The sequence below is a fragment of the Bos indicus x Bos taurus genome, chromosome 15, assembly GCF_003369695.1.
Source record: "Bos indicus x Bos taurus breed Angus x Brahman F1 hybrid chromosome 15, Bos_hybrid_MaternalHap_v2.0, whole genome shotgun sequence".
Classification (NCBI taxonomy): domain Eukaryota; kingdom Metazoa; phylum Chordata; class Mammalia; order Artiodactyla; family Bovidae; genus Bos; species Bos indicus x Bos taurus.
In genome coordinates, this window is record NC_040090.1 from 21,936,780 (window position 1) to 21,954,437 (window position 17,658).

A 17,658-nucleotide genomic window follows, 5' to 3' on the forward strand; every position below is an offset into this window, starting at 1 on the left:
ATATGCAGATGACACCACCCTTATGGCAGAAAGTGAAGAACTAAAGAGCCTCTTGATGAAGGTGAAAGAGGAGAGTGAAAAAGTTGGCTTAAAGCTCAACATTTAGAAAACTAAGATCATGGCATCTGGTCCCATCATTTCATGGGAAATAGATGGGGAAACAGTGGAAACAGTGTCAGACTTTATTTTTTTGGGTTCCAAAATCACTGCAGATGGTGATTGCAGCCATGAAATTAAAAGACGCTTACTCCTTGGAAGGAAAGTTGTGACCAACCTAGACAGCATATTAAAAAGCAGAGACATTACTTTGCCAACAAAGGTCCATCTAGTCAAGGCTATGGTTTTTCCAGTGGTCATGTATGGATGTGAGAGTTGGACTGTAAAGAAAGCTGAGCACTGAAGAATTGATGCTTTTGAACTGTGGTGTTGGAGAAGACTCTTAAGAGTTACTTGGACTGCAAGGAGATCCAACCAGTCCATCCTAAAGGAGATCAGTCCTGGGTGTTTATTGGAAGGACTGATGTTGAAGCTGAAACTCCCAATATTTTGGCCACCTGATATGAAGAACTGATTCATTTGAAAAGACCCCGATGCTGGGAAGGATTGAGGGCAAGGGGAGAAGGGACCGACAGAGGATGAGATGGTTGAAATGGCATCACTGACTCAATGGACATGAGTTTGGGTAAACTCCAGGAGTTGATGATGGACATGGAGGCCTGGCCTGCTGCAGTTCATGGGGTCACAAAGAGTCAGACACGACTGAGAGACTGAACTGAATATGTTAAGCTGTTTCAATATGTCTGTTGTCACAAAGAAAGTGAGTTGGTTGAGCTTGGATTAGTATTACAAGCTCTAGTTTTAAAATAAGGATAAAAGTGGGCAGAAATGGAGGCAGAGCGTTATCAGTAACTAGAAAAAATTTTAAGGTATATAATCATACAGTGAACATTGTCCTTCAGCAGTTCTTGGTAATGTAAAAGCAATATATCATAGCTATGAATAGTAAGGTTGGAAGAGATAAGTACATTTAGTTTGGATTTGGAATGTGTTATGGACTTTTAAATGATTGTGGTAAGTTTCATGTTTTGGGAGTCACTTCCTGAAGACTCATAATGCCTGCCCTCAGGTTCCTGAGACCTCTCAACTCCCTTCTGTTAATTTAATTTTTCTTGTCTTGTGAGTAGAGCTTTCTTTCCAACTGATGCATGTTTAAGTCTTCCCTGGTGTTGGAAAGGTGATTGTTACACCTTTATAAGGGCTATTTCTATATCAAGAACACATTGAGAAATTAAAGAGAGAAGGACTTTAGCGTATTAGAAACCATCAAAAGTGAAGTTCTTCATAACTAATGAGAATGTTACTGTATAGCATAGGGAACTCTGCTGTGTGGTGACCTAAATAGGAAGGAAATTCCAAAAAGAGGAGATACATGTGTACATACAGCTGATTCACTTCGCTGTGCAACAGAAACTAACAACATTGTAAAGCAACTATCCTCCAATAAATTTTTTTTAAAAAGTGAAGTTCTTCAAACTCAGATTCATGGAAAACCTTGAAATGTAGTTTATTAATTCCATTTTTAGTACCCAAACAGTGTAAGTTATCAAAGTGAACTGTGATCAGATAATATTTATAATTTATTTTGAAAGTGAAAGTGAAGTCACTCAGTCTTGTCCGACTCTTTGCAACCCCGTGGCCTGTAGCCTACCAGGCTCCTCCGTCCATGGGATTCTCCAGCAAGAATACTGGAGTGGGTTGCCACTTCCTTCTTCAACCCAGGTCTCTTGCATTTCAGGCAGACACTTTAACCTATAATTTATTTTAGGACACTTGGAAAGAATTTAAAAGCTAAAGAAAGTACCTTAAAACCTAATCTAAAATATAATATCCTCCCATTGTAAAATAAATGAAAAATATGTTAATAGAAAAGAGCAGGAAAAATATAGAGGTCTCCCACAGTTTTTCCATTTATGAAAAAATATGTGATTATTTTTAATATTTCTTACATCTTTCTCTTTTTTATTAATATTTGTGTGCTTAAAGTACAATTGGAATTAGCAATTTTAACTGTCTTTTTCTATTTCATATATTAGAAACATTTGATAAATCATCTAATTTTATTTTATAATTTTAAATAGCCATATAGTAGAGAAAGAACTTTAAATGTGTTTTCAATTCTGTTAGAGCTAACTGTGATAAATTATTTTTAAGGTATTTTTTTTCTGTGTAGGTTTTAGATATTTGCACAATGAGAATGAATCTAAATTCACCAGCCAGATATTTTTATGATTTATATGGCAGAAAAATCAAAGAGATTTCAAAAGGTAAGTGGCAAAGAGTTTGTAAACTATGTGATACTATCTCAAAAGACATTTACATAATTTTGTTTTTACTTTGTACTTTTAAAAGGAAAACAGACGTAAAACCCAGCTTAATTATAACACGAATAAATATGTCATTCTTATAGAAAGGGAAATCATGAAAGATTATTAAAGTTTAGAGAAGCTTTTATTTCAGCATGTTTTAGTCCATTTGGGTACTGTTTAAAATTCCATAGACTTACTGGTTTAAATAAACATTTATTTCTCACAGGTATGGAGATTAGTAAGCCCAAGATCAAGACATTGGTAGATTCTGTATCTGTTAAGGGGCCTTTTCTGATTGATAGACAGCTGTCTTCTCACTTTGTCCTTAGATAGTAGAAGGGACAAGGATGCTTTCTGAGGTGCTTTATATAAGGACATTAATTCATTCATGAGGGCTCCACCTCCTTGACCTAATCCTTTTCAAATACAATCACATTGGGGATTAGATTTCAACATATGAATTTTCAGGGGTCATGAACATTCATCTAAGCAGAGCACAAGCTTAGATTTAAAAAAAAAATAATGGGTATTTTAACCTTAGCAAGCCATACTTAATAGACAAAAGTAATTGATATACTTTCATATTTAGCAACTTCTATGATATATAGCTTTCAAAAGAGAAAGATGAATTGTGCTACTGTATGCTCAGAGATTTTTTTTTTTAATGTTTTGGCTAACTTCTAGAGGTTTTTCAAAAGTCATGAAATGCTTTAAAACAATTTTATTGTTTGTGTTTGTCAAAATAAGAGATCTTCCTCTATATTTTTAAAGGCTCTGATTTGCCATTCTTTGAAAGCAAAAATACTTGATTCCAAATTTGTACTATCATTAAATTACTGTCAGTAACAGAGTCAGACACGACTGAAGAGACTTAGCAGCAGCAGCAGCAACAATTATTACTTTACTGTTTTACTTTTACTGTTTAAAAATTTTACTTTTTATTTCTTTAATAGTAGTTAGTATTCCTTTAACAGTGCCACAGTTACACTATTCAATATGCTACTTTACAGTTCTATCACTTCATTTAAACCTTGAGTTCACATATCTGAAGATGGCCAAAATCGTAAGTGGCATACTTAACTGCAAGGCTAGATCCAGAAAGATGTGATTTTAGGATATAGCTACACTGGAGACTCCCATTTGTTTCCATTATCCTTGCTTTTATTGTATAAAAGCAAACTTTCCTAGCTTTATCATCCTTAATGAATCCTATTGAGTGATCACTGTGATAGTTTGATACTTATTTATAACTCTTAAATTTTTTTGCTAAGTGTCATATATTTATATATGAGTGTGTATTAGAAATTAAATCTATTTTTCTTGGTTATTTTTTAACATTCATGTTAGGTATAAGAATTATTTTTCATTTTATTAGGAGTTTTCTTCTAAGGATTTCAAGGCACTTGTAGACACTTACCCATTACTATCTAGAAGCATTAGTTATTTACCTCTAAGACATAAGTAACACAAGAAATTCCTCCTTATGTTTTTTTTTTTTCCAGGGGAATTGGGAGAGTAACATTATTAAAGTTGATCTCTTCCTTCTTACATTTTTGGCCCCTACCTCATCACATTGGTTAAATTTTCTAGGATAAACAATACTACATAATTGCTCTTCAATTTTCATTAAGAAAATAAAGAACACTTTTTCTTAAGATCCTATCTTGCTTTGAGTAATTTCCAGCTCACCTGGAATTAAAAAATTGTATTTGAGTAAATTGCTGGAGTTGAAACTCTAAGAAACCCTGGTTAAGATAAAAGTTTAAATTTAGATAGTTGATTTTTTTTTCCCCATCCCAAATGTGGTAAAACAGAATTACTTATCAAAACAGAAAAGTTCTGACTCCAAGGGGTGAGACTTCATGGCTGCCAGGGGCGTTCAGATTCATGCCTCATGCTTCATGTGTCCCAGAAGTGTGTTATTATCACATTTTAATGCATGCCTTGCCCCGTGGTTTTGCATACTTATAAAAGCTTATGCCAGCTGAAATTAGCCTATGCAACTACTAACATGTGGAAGCGTAACAAGTTCACTGGACTTAAAATACTTAAAGAAGCTAATCCTGTTGGAGGAACTTCCAGTCTGCAGCACCCTAGTCACTTAACATTAGGTTTTTGCATTTCTTTTTTCTTTGTTTGTTAGTATGATTTTGTGCATCAAGTGATTGAGGTCCCTAAAAACTTTTATGTCTGATAGTTTTCTGAACTTTTAACTTGGGAAGGGTCAAGTGTTATATAAAGCTCTCTTTTTCTTTAAATAAACGCCAACATTCTGATTTTATGTATGACTTTCTTTTGATTGCTTGCTCAGTATCAGATCAGAAAAAGTCACTTAATGATATTTAATATTAATATCATAGAAATTATATTTTATTTTAAGCACAAATTAGGAGTGTAATGGGCATCAAGAGCGAAAAGTAACAGATGTACAAAACAAAAAAAATTTCTCCTAACTGTTGCTTCTTTTTTGGCATTAGATATACTTTCAGGTGTTCCTCCTATGCTATGAGAAATTCGCACATTTGACATGACATTAAACCATTTTTTTTTTTTTACTTTTCCAAGTCTAATAAAACCTTCAAAATCCCATAGGATTTGCAAATGGTCAAATTTCTAAACCATAGAAGATTTTAGCAAAGAAATTTACTTTGTTCTATGTGGAAAAGTTCTTAAGTTGTGTTTCCTATGTTGATCTATTCTTTTGAGAGTGGAAGAGAACTACCGACTGTGTAAAGATGCTGTATTCCTATATATGGTCAACATTACTAGTACAGCGTTTCTACTAGAGCATGAAATAAGTGTGAGAAATGCATTCTGCAAAATTACACCCTCAAAAATAACAGGGCTGTGAGAAAAATAGGTTTGAGGAAGACCATTCAAAGTCTATATACTTTTAAAACTGGAACACTATCTAAAATAAGAATTATTAACTTAGGAGATAATATGAACAGTCTGGGTAGTCATCTCAGAGTTCTGCAGAAGATAGTAAAGCTGCACAGAAACAGTGGAATGTGAGAGTGCAGATGAAAGTCAATTGGAGGCCTAAGTCAGTGGGATTTCTTTAAAGAAGCCACAGGAGGAAGCAAAACTCCCACAGAGTCATGCAAGGCAGAGGGTGCACCTTTCTGGGAAGGGAGTGCCAGTGCAACAGCCAAGCTGATGTCTTTTATCTTCCCTGCTAAAGGACAGAGTTCCACTCCTACTCTGTTGGTCTCCATTGCCTAGGAAAAAAGCATGTATTCACCTACCAAACTTTATCTTGCTGACATCATTACCCTATTTACCAATCATATATGAGCTACCTGGGTTGTAGAAGTGCTTGGTAATGGCAGAACACATGTAGATAGTATTAGATTTTGATGAAGTTGTTTAATAACACTCTTATTCCCCTTAACATTCCCCAACCTTTCGTTCTCTTAACTTATTAACTTCTCTCAACTTAATTATTGCATCATGGTGAATGAAGGGAGTCATTCTTCCTCTTAAGAAAGGCCATAGTCTCTTAGGACCTTTCTGATGCTACTATTCCAATAACCAAGCCACTCCTCCCCACTACTTTGTGGATCTTTATAGATCATGGTGGGTAGTATGAAATGTACCCTAGAAGATTCTGAAATGAGTTAGAATAGTACATTAATTAAGTTGGCTTCGAAGTCATGCTATGAAACACTAAACATTCATTTCCTGTTCCATGTCCTACTTCAGGTTAGCTGCCCAAAATAGCTATATATTCTTTAAAAATTCTTCAGAGATTCTACAGTGATATCAAATGACAGAATTAACATATTTCAACCACAGAATTCCAATAACAGACCCTCAATGTGCATGTTTACTCTTGCCCATTATCAGATTTTTGTAAAGAAATCAAATTTGAAGAATAAAATGCCAAAGAGGTTAAAATCCAAAAATTTTAAGTCTTCAGAGAAGTGAATTCCAAAATCAAATAATCTTAACTTTGTGAGCTAAAATCCAATAAAAGTTCAAACTTTTGAAATTAAAATTCAAAGAAACTGAAGTACTTCCTGTTTTATGCTTTCCAGTATCAGACAGATGGCTTCTGGATGCCTGGTTTGAGCTGGAGTTCCTCCAGCAGCTACCGTCTGGGCTCCTGCAGTGGGTGTCACCCCTCAGGACCTCAGAAGTTGAAATGGGTCTCCACCAACTTTCTCCTGTTCCCTGCTTCCCACAGAACCAACAGATGACCACATTAGCCCGACACCCAGCACATTCAGAATAGAATCCATTTCCCCAGTTTCTCATATGGTCTTTCCAAGCAAAACGATGTTTCCTGTTTGGCATGGTCCACACCCACATGACCGTTGCCAAAGACCAAAGCAGAGACTAAGTGAAGGAAGGCAAAGAAGAGAAACCATTGCTCATGTAAAACTTGCCAAAGCGCCTGCTGATTTTTATTGTTGAGCAGAGTATATGACCTCTGACATAGCTTGAAGGGAAGCAGCTTCCCACCGAAACATTATTTAAGCATTATGTATTTATAATATTTTTCTTGAGAAATTGACCATTGTACACTGTCTTCTCTCTCAAAGAGGCTTTATGAAGTGTCAGTTAAGTGCTTTGATTTTGGAGCCAGAATTCAGATTTCAGTTATGCCACTTATTGTATGACCTTGAGCAGGTTATTCAGTTTCTCTGAGAGTCAATCTCCTAATCTATAAGATAGGGATTATCATATTTACTTTAATAGATTGTTGTAAGAATTAAATGAGGTCTACTTAGAGTTCTTAGAACACGTGCCTGACACTTGGTAAGTGCTGTAGAACATTATCATCATTATTGCTGTTATTTTTATTCTGGAAGAGGGTACTGAGAATGTTGCATTCTTGGAACATTTAGAAATTTATGTTAGTGGTGGCCTCCGTCATACTTGTTCAATTTATGAAAATAACTCTTCCGTTATTTGGCTTTGTAGAATATTCCAGACATCTTAATATTCTTTTCTCTCTGAGTCCTGTGTTTCCGGACCCCATGCTGAGCAAAGGGTAGGCTCTAGCTGGTGGCACAGCACCCACCTTGCTCTGGGAGCAGTCATTTCAATCCTGGGTCCCAGTGGCTGCTGTACTGACCTCTGGCTATGGAGCTGTCAAAGCCTAAGAAACTTCTTTGATGGGCATGGCTGCCCCCTTATCTCCACATCAGTTCCAACTGGAGAGTAACTTTCAGTGGATTTCTGAATTGAAGCAACTGTTTGTGTTTCTGAGGCCCGTGTGTTACGTGCCCAGTGACGACCGTGACACTACTGCCACTTCCTCCTGAAGACGTGGTTTTTCCTCAGGTTTTGAATGCTCCTGGTCTTGAGTTTGTGTTTCTGTCCTCATCTGCTTCAGTGTTTGGGATTTGCCTCTGGGGTTTGTCTCTACTATATTACCCTTCCTTTCAGAAAAATTCCCTTCTGTAACAGATTGGGGCAGCATAGTTTGCAGAAGTTGAGTTTTTTTCTTTTCTCTTACTTTCCTTTTGCTTTCTGGCCCATACTTGTGTTTTTCTAATGTATTTCTCTAGCTTTTTTTCCTTGCAGGGTCTCTCATGGTGAGAGATATGAAGTCAATAAGTTCCAAGTTTGTCAATAGCATCCTTTGTTGAAACCAGTCTTATCCATTTTCACCTTACTGAGTTAAATAATCCTACCAGGATGTATTTTCCCACAGTTCAACATCTAATTTAGATCTTGATTGGACTCCTTGATCTATTATTACTCTGCCTGAATCTCCTGTGACGTAATTCATTTTGCCTTTGCCTTTTCTTAATTTTAGGCACATAATTTTTTGGAGTTCATTAAATACTTTCTTTGGAGTGCTTTATGTAATCTTCCTTGTATTCTCCTCTCCAATTTGTTTAGATTTTATAGGTACTCTTTGTATAACTGTTCTGTCCTCGTAAGAGATTCTCCAGTTGCTCATACTATCAATTTATCTGTAACTGACATGCCCCCTCTTCATAATATTCAGGATTCTGCCTTCACTGGGGATTTGTTCTCTAGAGAAGATTTGCTCTCTGATGTCTCTGTGATTTCTTTGTTGGGTTTCACTGGGGCTCCATTTCCTACTTCTGATTTTGTAATAATTAAAATATATACTCCTTTAATAATAACTTCTTTAAGAGTAGTTAGACTTGAAAGTACCTCCTGTACCCTCGCACCTTCATGATTCAGTTTTTGTCTTCGTATCTGTAAAATGTGTGTTCTCAGATCAGATGTTTAACTTAATCTAAGGAAATTTTTTTCCTCCTTGAGCTAAATAAGCTGTCTTATTTATTTTCATGCATACACTGTTATTTTCTGATTGTAAGATTGAAGCATATTTTAAAACCACTTTATTTTCTTTTTGATTCCTTTAACAAATTTGATTCATAGGTTTTTAATACTTTCTTCTAGTTGTTTCACTACTTTAATCAGAGAAGAAACAGCATTCTTTTTATAACAAATCTACCACTTTTCTATATATGAAGCCACAGCTTGGGTTTCTGACAATTAGAATCATGGTCGAAATTTATGTGATAAACTTAGAGTCTACCTGAATTCGTGGAGTTTACTTTAAAAGCTTGTGGATAAGCCACATGAAAATCTAATGTTAGCTCATCCACAGTGCCTTTTTGACCCAGAATGCATTTTAAAATAATGTCATGGAGGGACTTCTCTGGTGGTAAGACTCCGTGGTCCCAATGCAGGAGGCCCCAGTTCAATCCCTGGTTGGGGAATTAGATCCTACACGTCTCAACTAAGAGTTTGAATGATGCAACGAAGACCTGGTGCAGCCAAATAAATAAATATTTGAAAATAATAATGACAAAATAACATAATGGAGAATAGAATTTGAGGCATGGGGCCTAGTGTTTCCTATCTAGGCCTGGTAGTAGTAGTAATAGTGTTAGTTGCTCAGTCATATCAGAGTCTTTGCAACCCCATGGACTGTAGACTGCCAGGCTCCTCTGTCGATGGAATTCTTCAGGCAAGAATACTGGAGTGGGTAGCCATTTTCTTCTCCAAGGGATCTTCCAGATTCAGGAATCGAACCCAGGTTTCCATTTAATGATAGACCTTCATTGGGTTCTAGCATGTCTTGAACCCAGGTGCCACTGTATTTTAAAGTCCTGACTGCAGATTTAGTTGCAAGACACAGAAAAGCAGCAAGTATTGTTCTGCCTTCTGATGCCTAACATGATCTAATCCCAATCTCAGATTTACCCGCAGCATCAGGTGACGTTCTCTGCATGGTTCAGTGTCAGTGGCTACAGCCTGTACAGTAAGGCAAGCATGACCAGCTTGGGGTGCCAGGGCTTGCATAGATTGCACCCCTTACTATACTAAAGCAGTTACCCCCACCCCTGCCTTGGGCTAGCATTTTCTGAAGGCTAAGTTTGGTAGAAATTATCCCAGCTGCATTTAAATGCTATAACCCATCAAGCTCAAAATTCTATGCAGTTCTTGGTTATTAAAAATTTTAGGTCAACCTCCTTATTCTCCATGTATAGTTCCTTCAGTAAGAGAACAAATATAAAACCAAAAATTCAGCTACATGACCCAGTATAAGTTTCCAGAAACCATCGAGGTTGAAAAGCAAGCAAGCAAACAGAACCCCCACATAGTCCTTGCTGATTACAGCATCATCAAAGCATGAAGCCACCCAGTCCAGGCCCCTCCATAAGTCTCAATACTTTTGGGTTCTTTTCTCTCCAAAATTACTTCTTATATATTTCTCAGGGTTCCTAACCAACTTGGTCTCCTAAGTACAGCAATTTCCTGAGTTTTATGAGACATTCTCATAAAATGAGAGGTTCAAAATATTGAACCTAAGGTGGTAATGAAAACCCTAGAATTTGTAGGTAGCTGGTCAGAGTGAGCACATTCTTATGGAGAATTGTGCCCTTAATCTTGAGTTTGATAAACTTCTTGCATTTGGGAGACTGATATTTCCCAATTTTAATATATACCATAAGTAAAGCTACAGTAATTAAAACAGTGTGGTGCTGGCATAAGCAGAGATGTATATACCAATGGAATAGAATTAAGAATGCAGATATAAGTCAATACATTTATGGCCAGTTGACTTTCTAAAGGATGTCAAGACCATGCAATGATCTCTTCAACAAATGGTGGTGGCAAGACTGTATATCCACATATAAAAGACTGAGGTTGGACCCCTACATAGAACCATTTACCAAAAAAAAAAAAAAAAAAAAAAACTGAAAATGGATCAATGATCTAAATATAATAGCTAAAAGTACAAGACTTTTCCAAGAAGATGAAGAAATAAATCTGCCTAACCTTGGATTTAGCAATGTATTCTTTGACATGACACCAAAAGTATGGGCAACAAAAGAAAGAAATAGGTAAATTGGATGTCTTCAAATTTAAAAAGAAATCATGTATCAGAAGACACTGTTAAGAAAGTGAAAAGACAACCATCAAGATTGAGAGAAAATATTTTTGACCCATGTGTCTGATCCAGTTAAATATCCATAATATATAAAGAACTCAGACTCAACAACAAAAAGACAAACAACATCACTTCATGGCAAATATATGGGGAAACAGTGGCTGACTTTATTTTTCTGGGCTCCAAAATCTTTTCTGGGCTCCAAAATCACTGCAGATGATGATTGCAGCCATGAAATTAAAAGACGCTTACTCCTTGGAAGGAAAGTTATGACCAACCTAGATAGCATACTCAAAAGCAGAGACATTACTTTGCCAACAAAGGTCCGTCTAGTCAAGGCTATGGTTTTTCCAGTAGTCATGTATGGATGTGAGTGTTGGACTATAAAGAAAGCTGAGTGACGAAGAACTGATGCTTTTGAACTGTAGTATTAGAGAAGACTCTTGAGAGTCCCTTGGACTGCAAGGACATCCAGCCAGTCCATCCTAAATGAGATCATCCTGGGTGTTCATTGGTAGGACTGATGTTGAAGCTGAAACTCCAATACTTTGGCCACCTGATGCGAAGAGCTGACTCATTTGAAAAGACCCTGATGCTGGGAAAGATTGAGGGCAGGAGGAGAACGGGATGGCAGATGATGAGATGGTTGGATGGCATCACCGACTGAATAGACATGGATTTGGGTGGACTCTGGGAGTTAGTGATGGACAGGGAGGCCTGGCCTGCTGCAGTTCATGGGGTTGCAAAGATGAGCAATTGAACTGAACTGAAAGGAATTAAATAGACATTTTCCCAAAGAATATAGACAAACAGCCAAGAAGCACATCAACATCCTTAGTCATAAGGGAAATGCAAATCAAACCTACAATGAAGTAACACTTTATATAAACTAGTAATGGCTATAAAATAAAATCACACACAGACAAAATGGAAACTAAGTTTGTGAAGATGAAGAAATTGGAAACTCTGGACATTGGGAACATGAAATGGTTCAGCCACTTTGGAAAATGATTTAGTGGTTCCTTCAAAAGGTAAACATAGAATTACCATGACACTGCAACTTTACTCCTAAGTATATACCCCAAAAGAATTAAAAACAGACAATCAAACATTAACCTGTACATGCATATTCATAGCAGCACTATAGATAACAGCTAAAAGGTGGAAACCAAGCATCTACATCCAAAAACATCCAAACATCTGAAAAGATGGATGCAGAAATACATTGTGATATATTATTCCACAATACATGATGGAATATTATTCAACCATGAAAAGAATGAAGTGCTGATAATTCTATAACATGGATGAACCTTTAAAACATTATGCTAAGTTTAAAAAATAAGACAAGTACCATATTACATGATTCCATTTACATTTGAAATATCTAGAATAGCTAAATTCATAGAGATAGCAGAATGGTGTTTGCCAAGGCCTATTAAAAAAACTAAGATCATGGCATCTGGTCCCATCACTTCATGGCAAATAGAAGGGGAAAAAGAGGAAGCAGTGACAGATTTTATATTTTTGGGCTCCAAAATCACTGCCGATGGTGACTGCAGCCATGAAATTAAGACACTTGCTACTTGGAAGGAAAGCTACAACAAATCTAGAGAGCATATTAAAAAGCAGAGACACCACTTTGCTGACAAAGGTCTTTCCAGTAGTCATGTATGGATGTGAGAATTGAACCATAAAGAAGGCTGAGCACTTAAGAATTGATGCTTTCAAACTGTGGTGTTGGAGAAGCTACTTGAAAGTCACTTGGACTGCAAAGAGATCAAACCAGTCAATCCTAAAGGAAATCAACCCTGTGTATTCATTGGGAGGACTTATGCTGAAGCTGAAGTTCCAGTCCTCTGTGTTGCCAAAGACTGATCTTCCTAAAATATCCCTCTTTTTCATTTTTCCCTCAAAACTTGACATGGCTAGTCAGTCTGCACACTCTGTACCTGACAAATTTTAAGTACACATTTTAAGATCTTGCCTTACCCATCCAACTAAATCACCACATCTCACAGCTCCCAGTAGGCACTTTCCATCCCAGCTAGATCAGTCCCTTCTATGTCGTAGACATGCAACGACTCATATATGCCCAGCTTCCTTACTTTTGCTTGTATTATTTTATGCCCACTCAGTAATCTTTCTATTCTTCTCCATTTATTCAAAGTTTAGCAATTTGTATCAGTCAGGATGTATTATATGACTGTGTAGTAACAAACGACTCCAAAACACTTGGTAGTTTAAGGAAAGGTGTATTTTTCACTTATTCTACATGTCATTGTGGGTTGATTGCACCTCTACTAGCTTACATCAAGGCACTTCACATGTTGAAAAAAGTGACAGTGTTAGTTACTCATGTTCTGTGTGTCCTGTAGTCCATCAGTCTCCTCTGTCCATAGAATTCTCTAGGCAGGAATACTGGTGTGGGTGGTCATTCCCTCTCCAGGCAGTCTTCCAGACCCAGGGATCAAACCCAGGTCTCCCACATTGCAGATGGATTCTTTACTGTCTAGCCACCTGCAATTCACATGCTGTCTCCTTAATTCAGCAGTGTGGGAATATATAATCCTTTCACAGGGAAGGGCACTGCAAGTCATAGGACTAGGCCTGACACGAATAAGATGGGAGGTATAGTTTTTATTTGGGGAAGGGCAAAAAATATTTTGCTTGATCATAGATTATACAACACTATCTGTTAACCAAAATTTGCTATTGCTAAGTCACTTCGGTCGTGTCCAACTCTGTGTGACCCCATAGACAGCAGCCCACCAGGCTCCCCCGTCCCCGGCATTCTCCAGGCAAGAACACTGGAGTGGGTTACCATTTCCTTCTCCAATGCATGAAAGTGAAAAGTGAAAGGAAAGTTGCTCAGTCGTGTCCAACTCTTTGCAACCCCATGGACTGCAGCCTACCAGGCTCCTCTGTCTGTGGGATTTTCCAGGCAAGAGTACTGGAGTGGGGTGCCATCACCTTCTCCGTTAACCAAAATTGGTATGTGTTAATTGCTCACTTGTGTCTAACTCTTTGTGACCTCATGGATTGTAGCCTACCAGGCTCCTCTGTCCGTGGAATTCTCCAGGAAAAAATACTAGAGTGGGTTGCCATTCCCTTCTCCAGGGGATCTTTCCAACTCAGGGATCGAACTCAGGTCTTACCACATGGCAGGCAGATTCTTTACTATCTGAGCCAGGGAAGACCACTAAAATTGATATTAGTTATCAATTGCTGTATAGCAGATTACCCCAAAACTTAGCAAGTTAAAGCAATAAACATGTATTTTGTCATGGATTTTGTGGGTCAGGAATTCAGGCACGGTTTATCTGGGCCTTCTGACTGGATCTCTTACAAAGCTTCAATCAAGGTGTCAGTTTGCAAAGTTTTAAAGTATTACTTAAATCCCACTCTATTTTGTTTACTAATACCTCTTTATCATAACTTTTTTGATACCGTATGTCTGTACCATATGTCATAATATATGTTTAATATAGTGTATCTGTCATTAATTGTAAACAAAACAAAAAACCTCTAAAAATCTTGTAATATGTACAATAAGACTGAGCATGTAATAGACCCTTGAAAATTTAATATTAAAATAATAATGCTAAATATGATCTTTGTTGTAGTAAGTGATGAAAAATACTTTTTAAATGGCTGAGTGAATTAAAATAAAAAAAATTCCTTTTTGAATTGTATTTGCAACAGATTTTCCACTGTTAACCACTTTTTGCTGGTAGTTCTCAGTGCTGTCGCTTAATGATTTTCCACTACTCTGAATAGTATTTTGCCATTTTTCACAGAACTTTAAAAGCTTGGAGATGCAAATGCATTACCAGATGCATTGTACAATGTAAAAACAAATGAAAATTACTGTATTTTTTGATATCTTCTTCCAAAGTGCTGTTGATTGATTTACTTTGGGTATCAGCATCAGAAGCTTCTTTGGTCATCACCAAAGCCTCGCTTTGCCATGGTTTCCTCTAAGTCATCTCCAATAAATGTCCATCATGTCACTGCTTTTTTCCATTTCTGACAGCTATAATTTAATTTAAAAAATAGAATAGCTAACTGAAATCTATTCTTACACTTTTACCATCGGTCTTGATTTTGTCTTCTGGAGTTAAATGATGCAGATTAATTCCCAATCTGTGACTGCCTTTCAAATATTTGAACATGTGTGGCTTAAATCTTTTCCAGGTTAAGTATCTCCAATCTCTCCAACTATTTCTCTGACCTCTCACCATCCTGGTTACTCTTCTCTGTTCTGTTTAGTTTTTTTGGTATTCCTCTTCTTGTGACCCCACATTGTACATGATTTTCCAGGTCAGTCAATGATGAGTAGCCCCACCTTCTCTTTTTCTTCAGGTCATTATTTAACCTACAATTATTTCTTTTACATAAATCATATCATTGAGCTAAATTGAACTTAAAGGCAACTAAATCCCTCAATTTTTGCTCACAGTTTGCTTCTAAGCTACTTCCTCACCCTGTGCTTGTACTGCTGATTTTGTAGATATGTGAACACAACTTTATACATTGATACCTACTAAATTTCTACTTAAAAGAATTTTATTTAGTAGGTTAGCCTTATAAGATTTTTCAGATATGTAATCTGTCACCCTGGGATTAACAATTTCTCTCATTTTTGTTTTCACTGTCTAAATTATTGATTAAAATGTGCTGTGCTTAGCCACTCAGTTGTGTCCGACTCTTTGCGACCCCATGGACTGTAGCCTGCTAGGTTTCTCTGTCCATGTGGATTCTCCAGGCAGGATTTTTGGAGAGGATTGCCATGACCTCCTCCAGGAAATGTTCCCAACCCAGGGATCCCGCACTGCAGGCAGATTCTTTATCATCTGAGCCACCAGTAGGCAATAATTAGGGACAGAGATCTTTAACATGCTAGGAGTCTATGTCCAGTTCTAACTGTTGCTTCCTGACATGCATACAGATTTCTCAAGAGGCAGGTCAGGTGGTCTGGTATTCCCATCTCTTTCAGAATTTTCCACAGTTTATTGTGATCCACACAGTCAAAGGCTTTGGCATAGTCAATAAAGCAGAAATAGGTGTTTTCCTGGAACTCGCTTGCTTTTTCCATGATCCAGTAGATGTTGGCAATTTGATCTCTGGTTCCTCTGCCTTTTCTAAAACCAGCTTGAACATCAGGAAGTTCACGGTTCACGTATTGTTGAAGCCTGGCTTGGAGAATTTTGAGCATTACTTTACTAGCATGTGAGATGAGTGCAATTGTGCAGTAGTTTGAGCATTCTTTGGCATTGCCTTTCTTTGGGATCGGAATGAAAACTGACCTTTTCCAGTCCTGTGGCCACTGCTGAGTTTTCCAAATTTGCTGGCATATTGAGTGCAGCACTTTCACAGCATCATCTTTCAGGATTTGAAATAGCTCAACTGGAATTCCATCACCTCCACTAGCTTTGTTCGTACTGATGCTTTCTAAGGCCCACTTGACTTCACATTCCAGGAACAACAGACTGGTTCCAAATAGGAAAAGGAATACGTCAATTCTGTATATTGTCACCCTGCTTATTTAACTTATATGCAGAGTACATCATGAGAAACGCTGGACTGGAGGAAACACAAGCTGGAATCAAGATTGCCAGGAGAAATATCAATAACCTCAGATATGCAGATGACACCACCCTTATGGCAGAAAGTGAAGAGGAACTCAAAAGCCTCTTGATGAAAGTGAAAGAGGAGAGTGAAAAAGTTGGCTTAAAGCTCAACATTCAGAAAACGAAGATCATGGCATCTGGTCCCATCACTTCATGGGAAATAGATGGGGAAACAGTGTCAGACTTTATTTTTCTGGGCTCCAAAATCACTGCAGATGGTGACTGCAGCCATGAAATTAAAAGACGCTTACTCCTTGGAAGGAAAGTTATGACCAACCTAGATAGCATATTCAAAAGCAGAGACATTACTTTGCCAACAAAGGTCCGTCTAGTCAAGACTATGGTTTTTCCTGTGGTCATGTATGGATGTGAGAGTTGGATTGTGAAGGCTGAGCGCCGAAGAATTGATGCTTTTGAACTGTGGTGTTGGAGAAGACTCTTGAGAGTCCCTTGGACTGCAAGGAGATCCAACCAGTCCATTCTGAAGGAGATCAGCCCTGGGATTTCTTTGGAAGGAATGATGCTAAGGCTGAAACTCCAGTGCTTTGGCCACTTCATGTGAAGAGTTGACTCATTGGAAAAGACTCTGATGCTGGGAGGGATTGGGGGCAAGAGAAGAAGGGGACGGACAGAGGATGAGATGGCTGGATTGCATCACTGAGTCGATGGACATGAGTCTGAGGGAACTCCGGGAGTTGGTGATGGACAGGGAGGCCTGGCGTGCTGCGATTCATGGGGTCGCAAAGAGTCGGACGCGACTGAGCAACTCAACTGAACTGAACTGAACAGAGTCTATGCTTCAGATTTCTATTAATCTTCCTGGGTATGACTCTTCATTTAGTTATGAACTTACAGGTTTATCTAACCCCTATGTAAACATAAATTTTCTAATTGCCTCACTCTAGTAACATTAATTTTAAAAGTGAGTTTAGTCTGTCATAACTGGTCATATTGGATCAGTGCTTAAATTTTTACTGTGGCCTGAAGGGCCTTCATGATTGGGTCCCTACCTAGGTTCTCCAGCTTCACATGTAGTACTGAGCCCTTCATCTCTGCACTCAAGTCACTTTATTTTCTTGTTTCTGTTCCTCCAACACTTGATACTCCTTCATGCCCCAGAACTTTACCATATGTTTACTCTGCCTGGATTCTCTGACTCTATCTTCCCTGCAAGGTATTACCTACTTTTCTTAAGGTCTTATTTTAAACATTTCTTCCTCGAATACCTTTCCTGTCCCACTTCTCCCCTTATCTAGGACAGGTATCT

General features: G+C 37.6%; 1 protein-coding gene across 4 annotated transcripts in view; it reads left to right on the forward strand.

The window, feature by feature from the left end:
• The window catches only part of DCDC1 (doublecortin domain containing 1), a 471,483-nt gene that overhangs the window by 81,719 nt on the left and 372,106 nt on the right, over positions 1–17,658 (forward strand). For all 4 annotated transcript variants that reach the window (XM_027562739.1, XM_027562740.1, XM_027562742.1 and 1 more), the window contains one exon: positions 2,231–2,324. In XM_027562739.1, the coding sequence (XP_027418540.1) occupies positions 2,231–2,324 (94 nt within the window). The remainder of the gene's footprint in view (positions 1–2,230; positions 2,325–17,658) is intronic.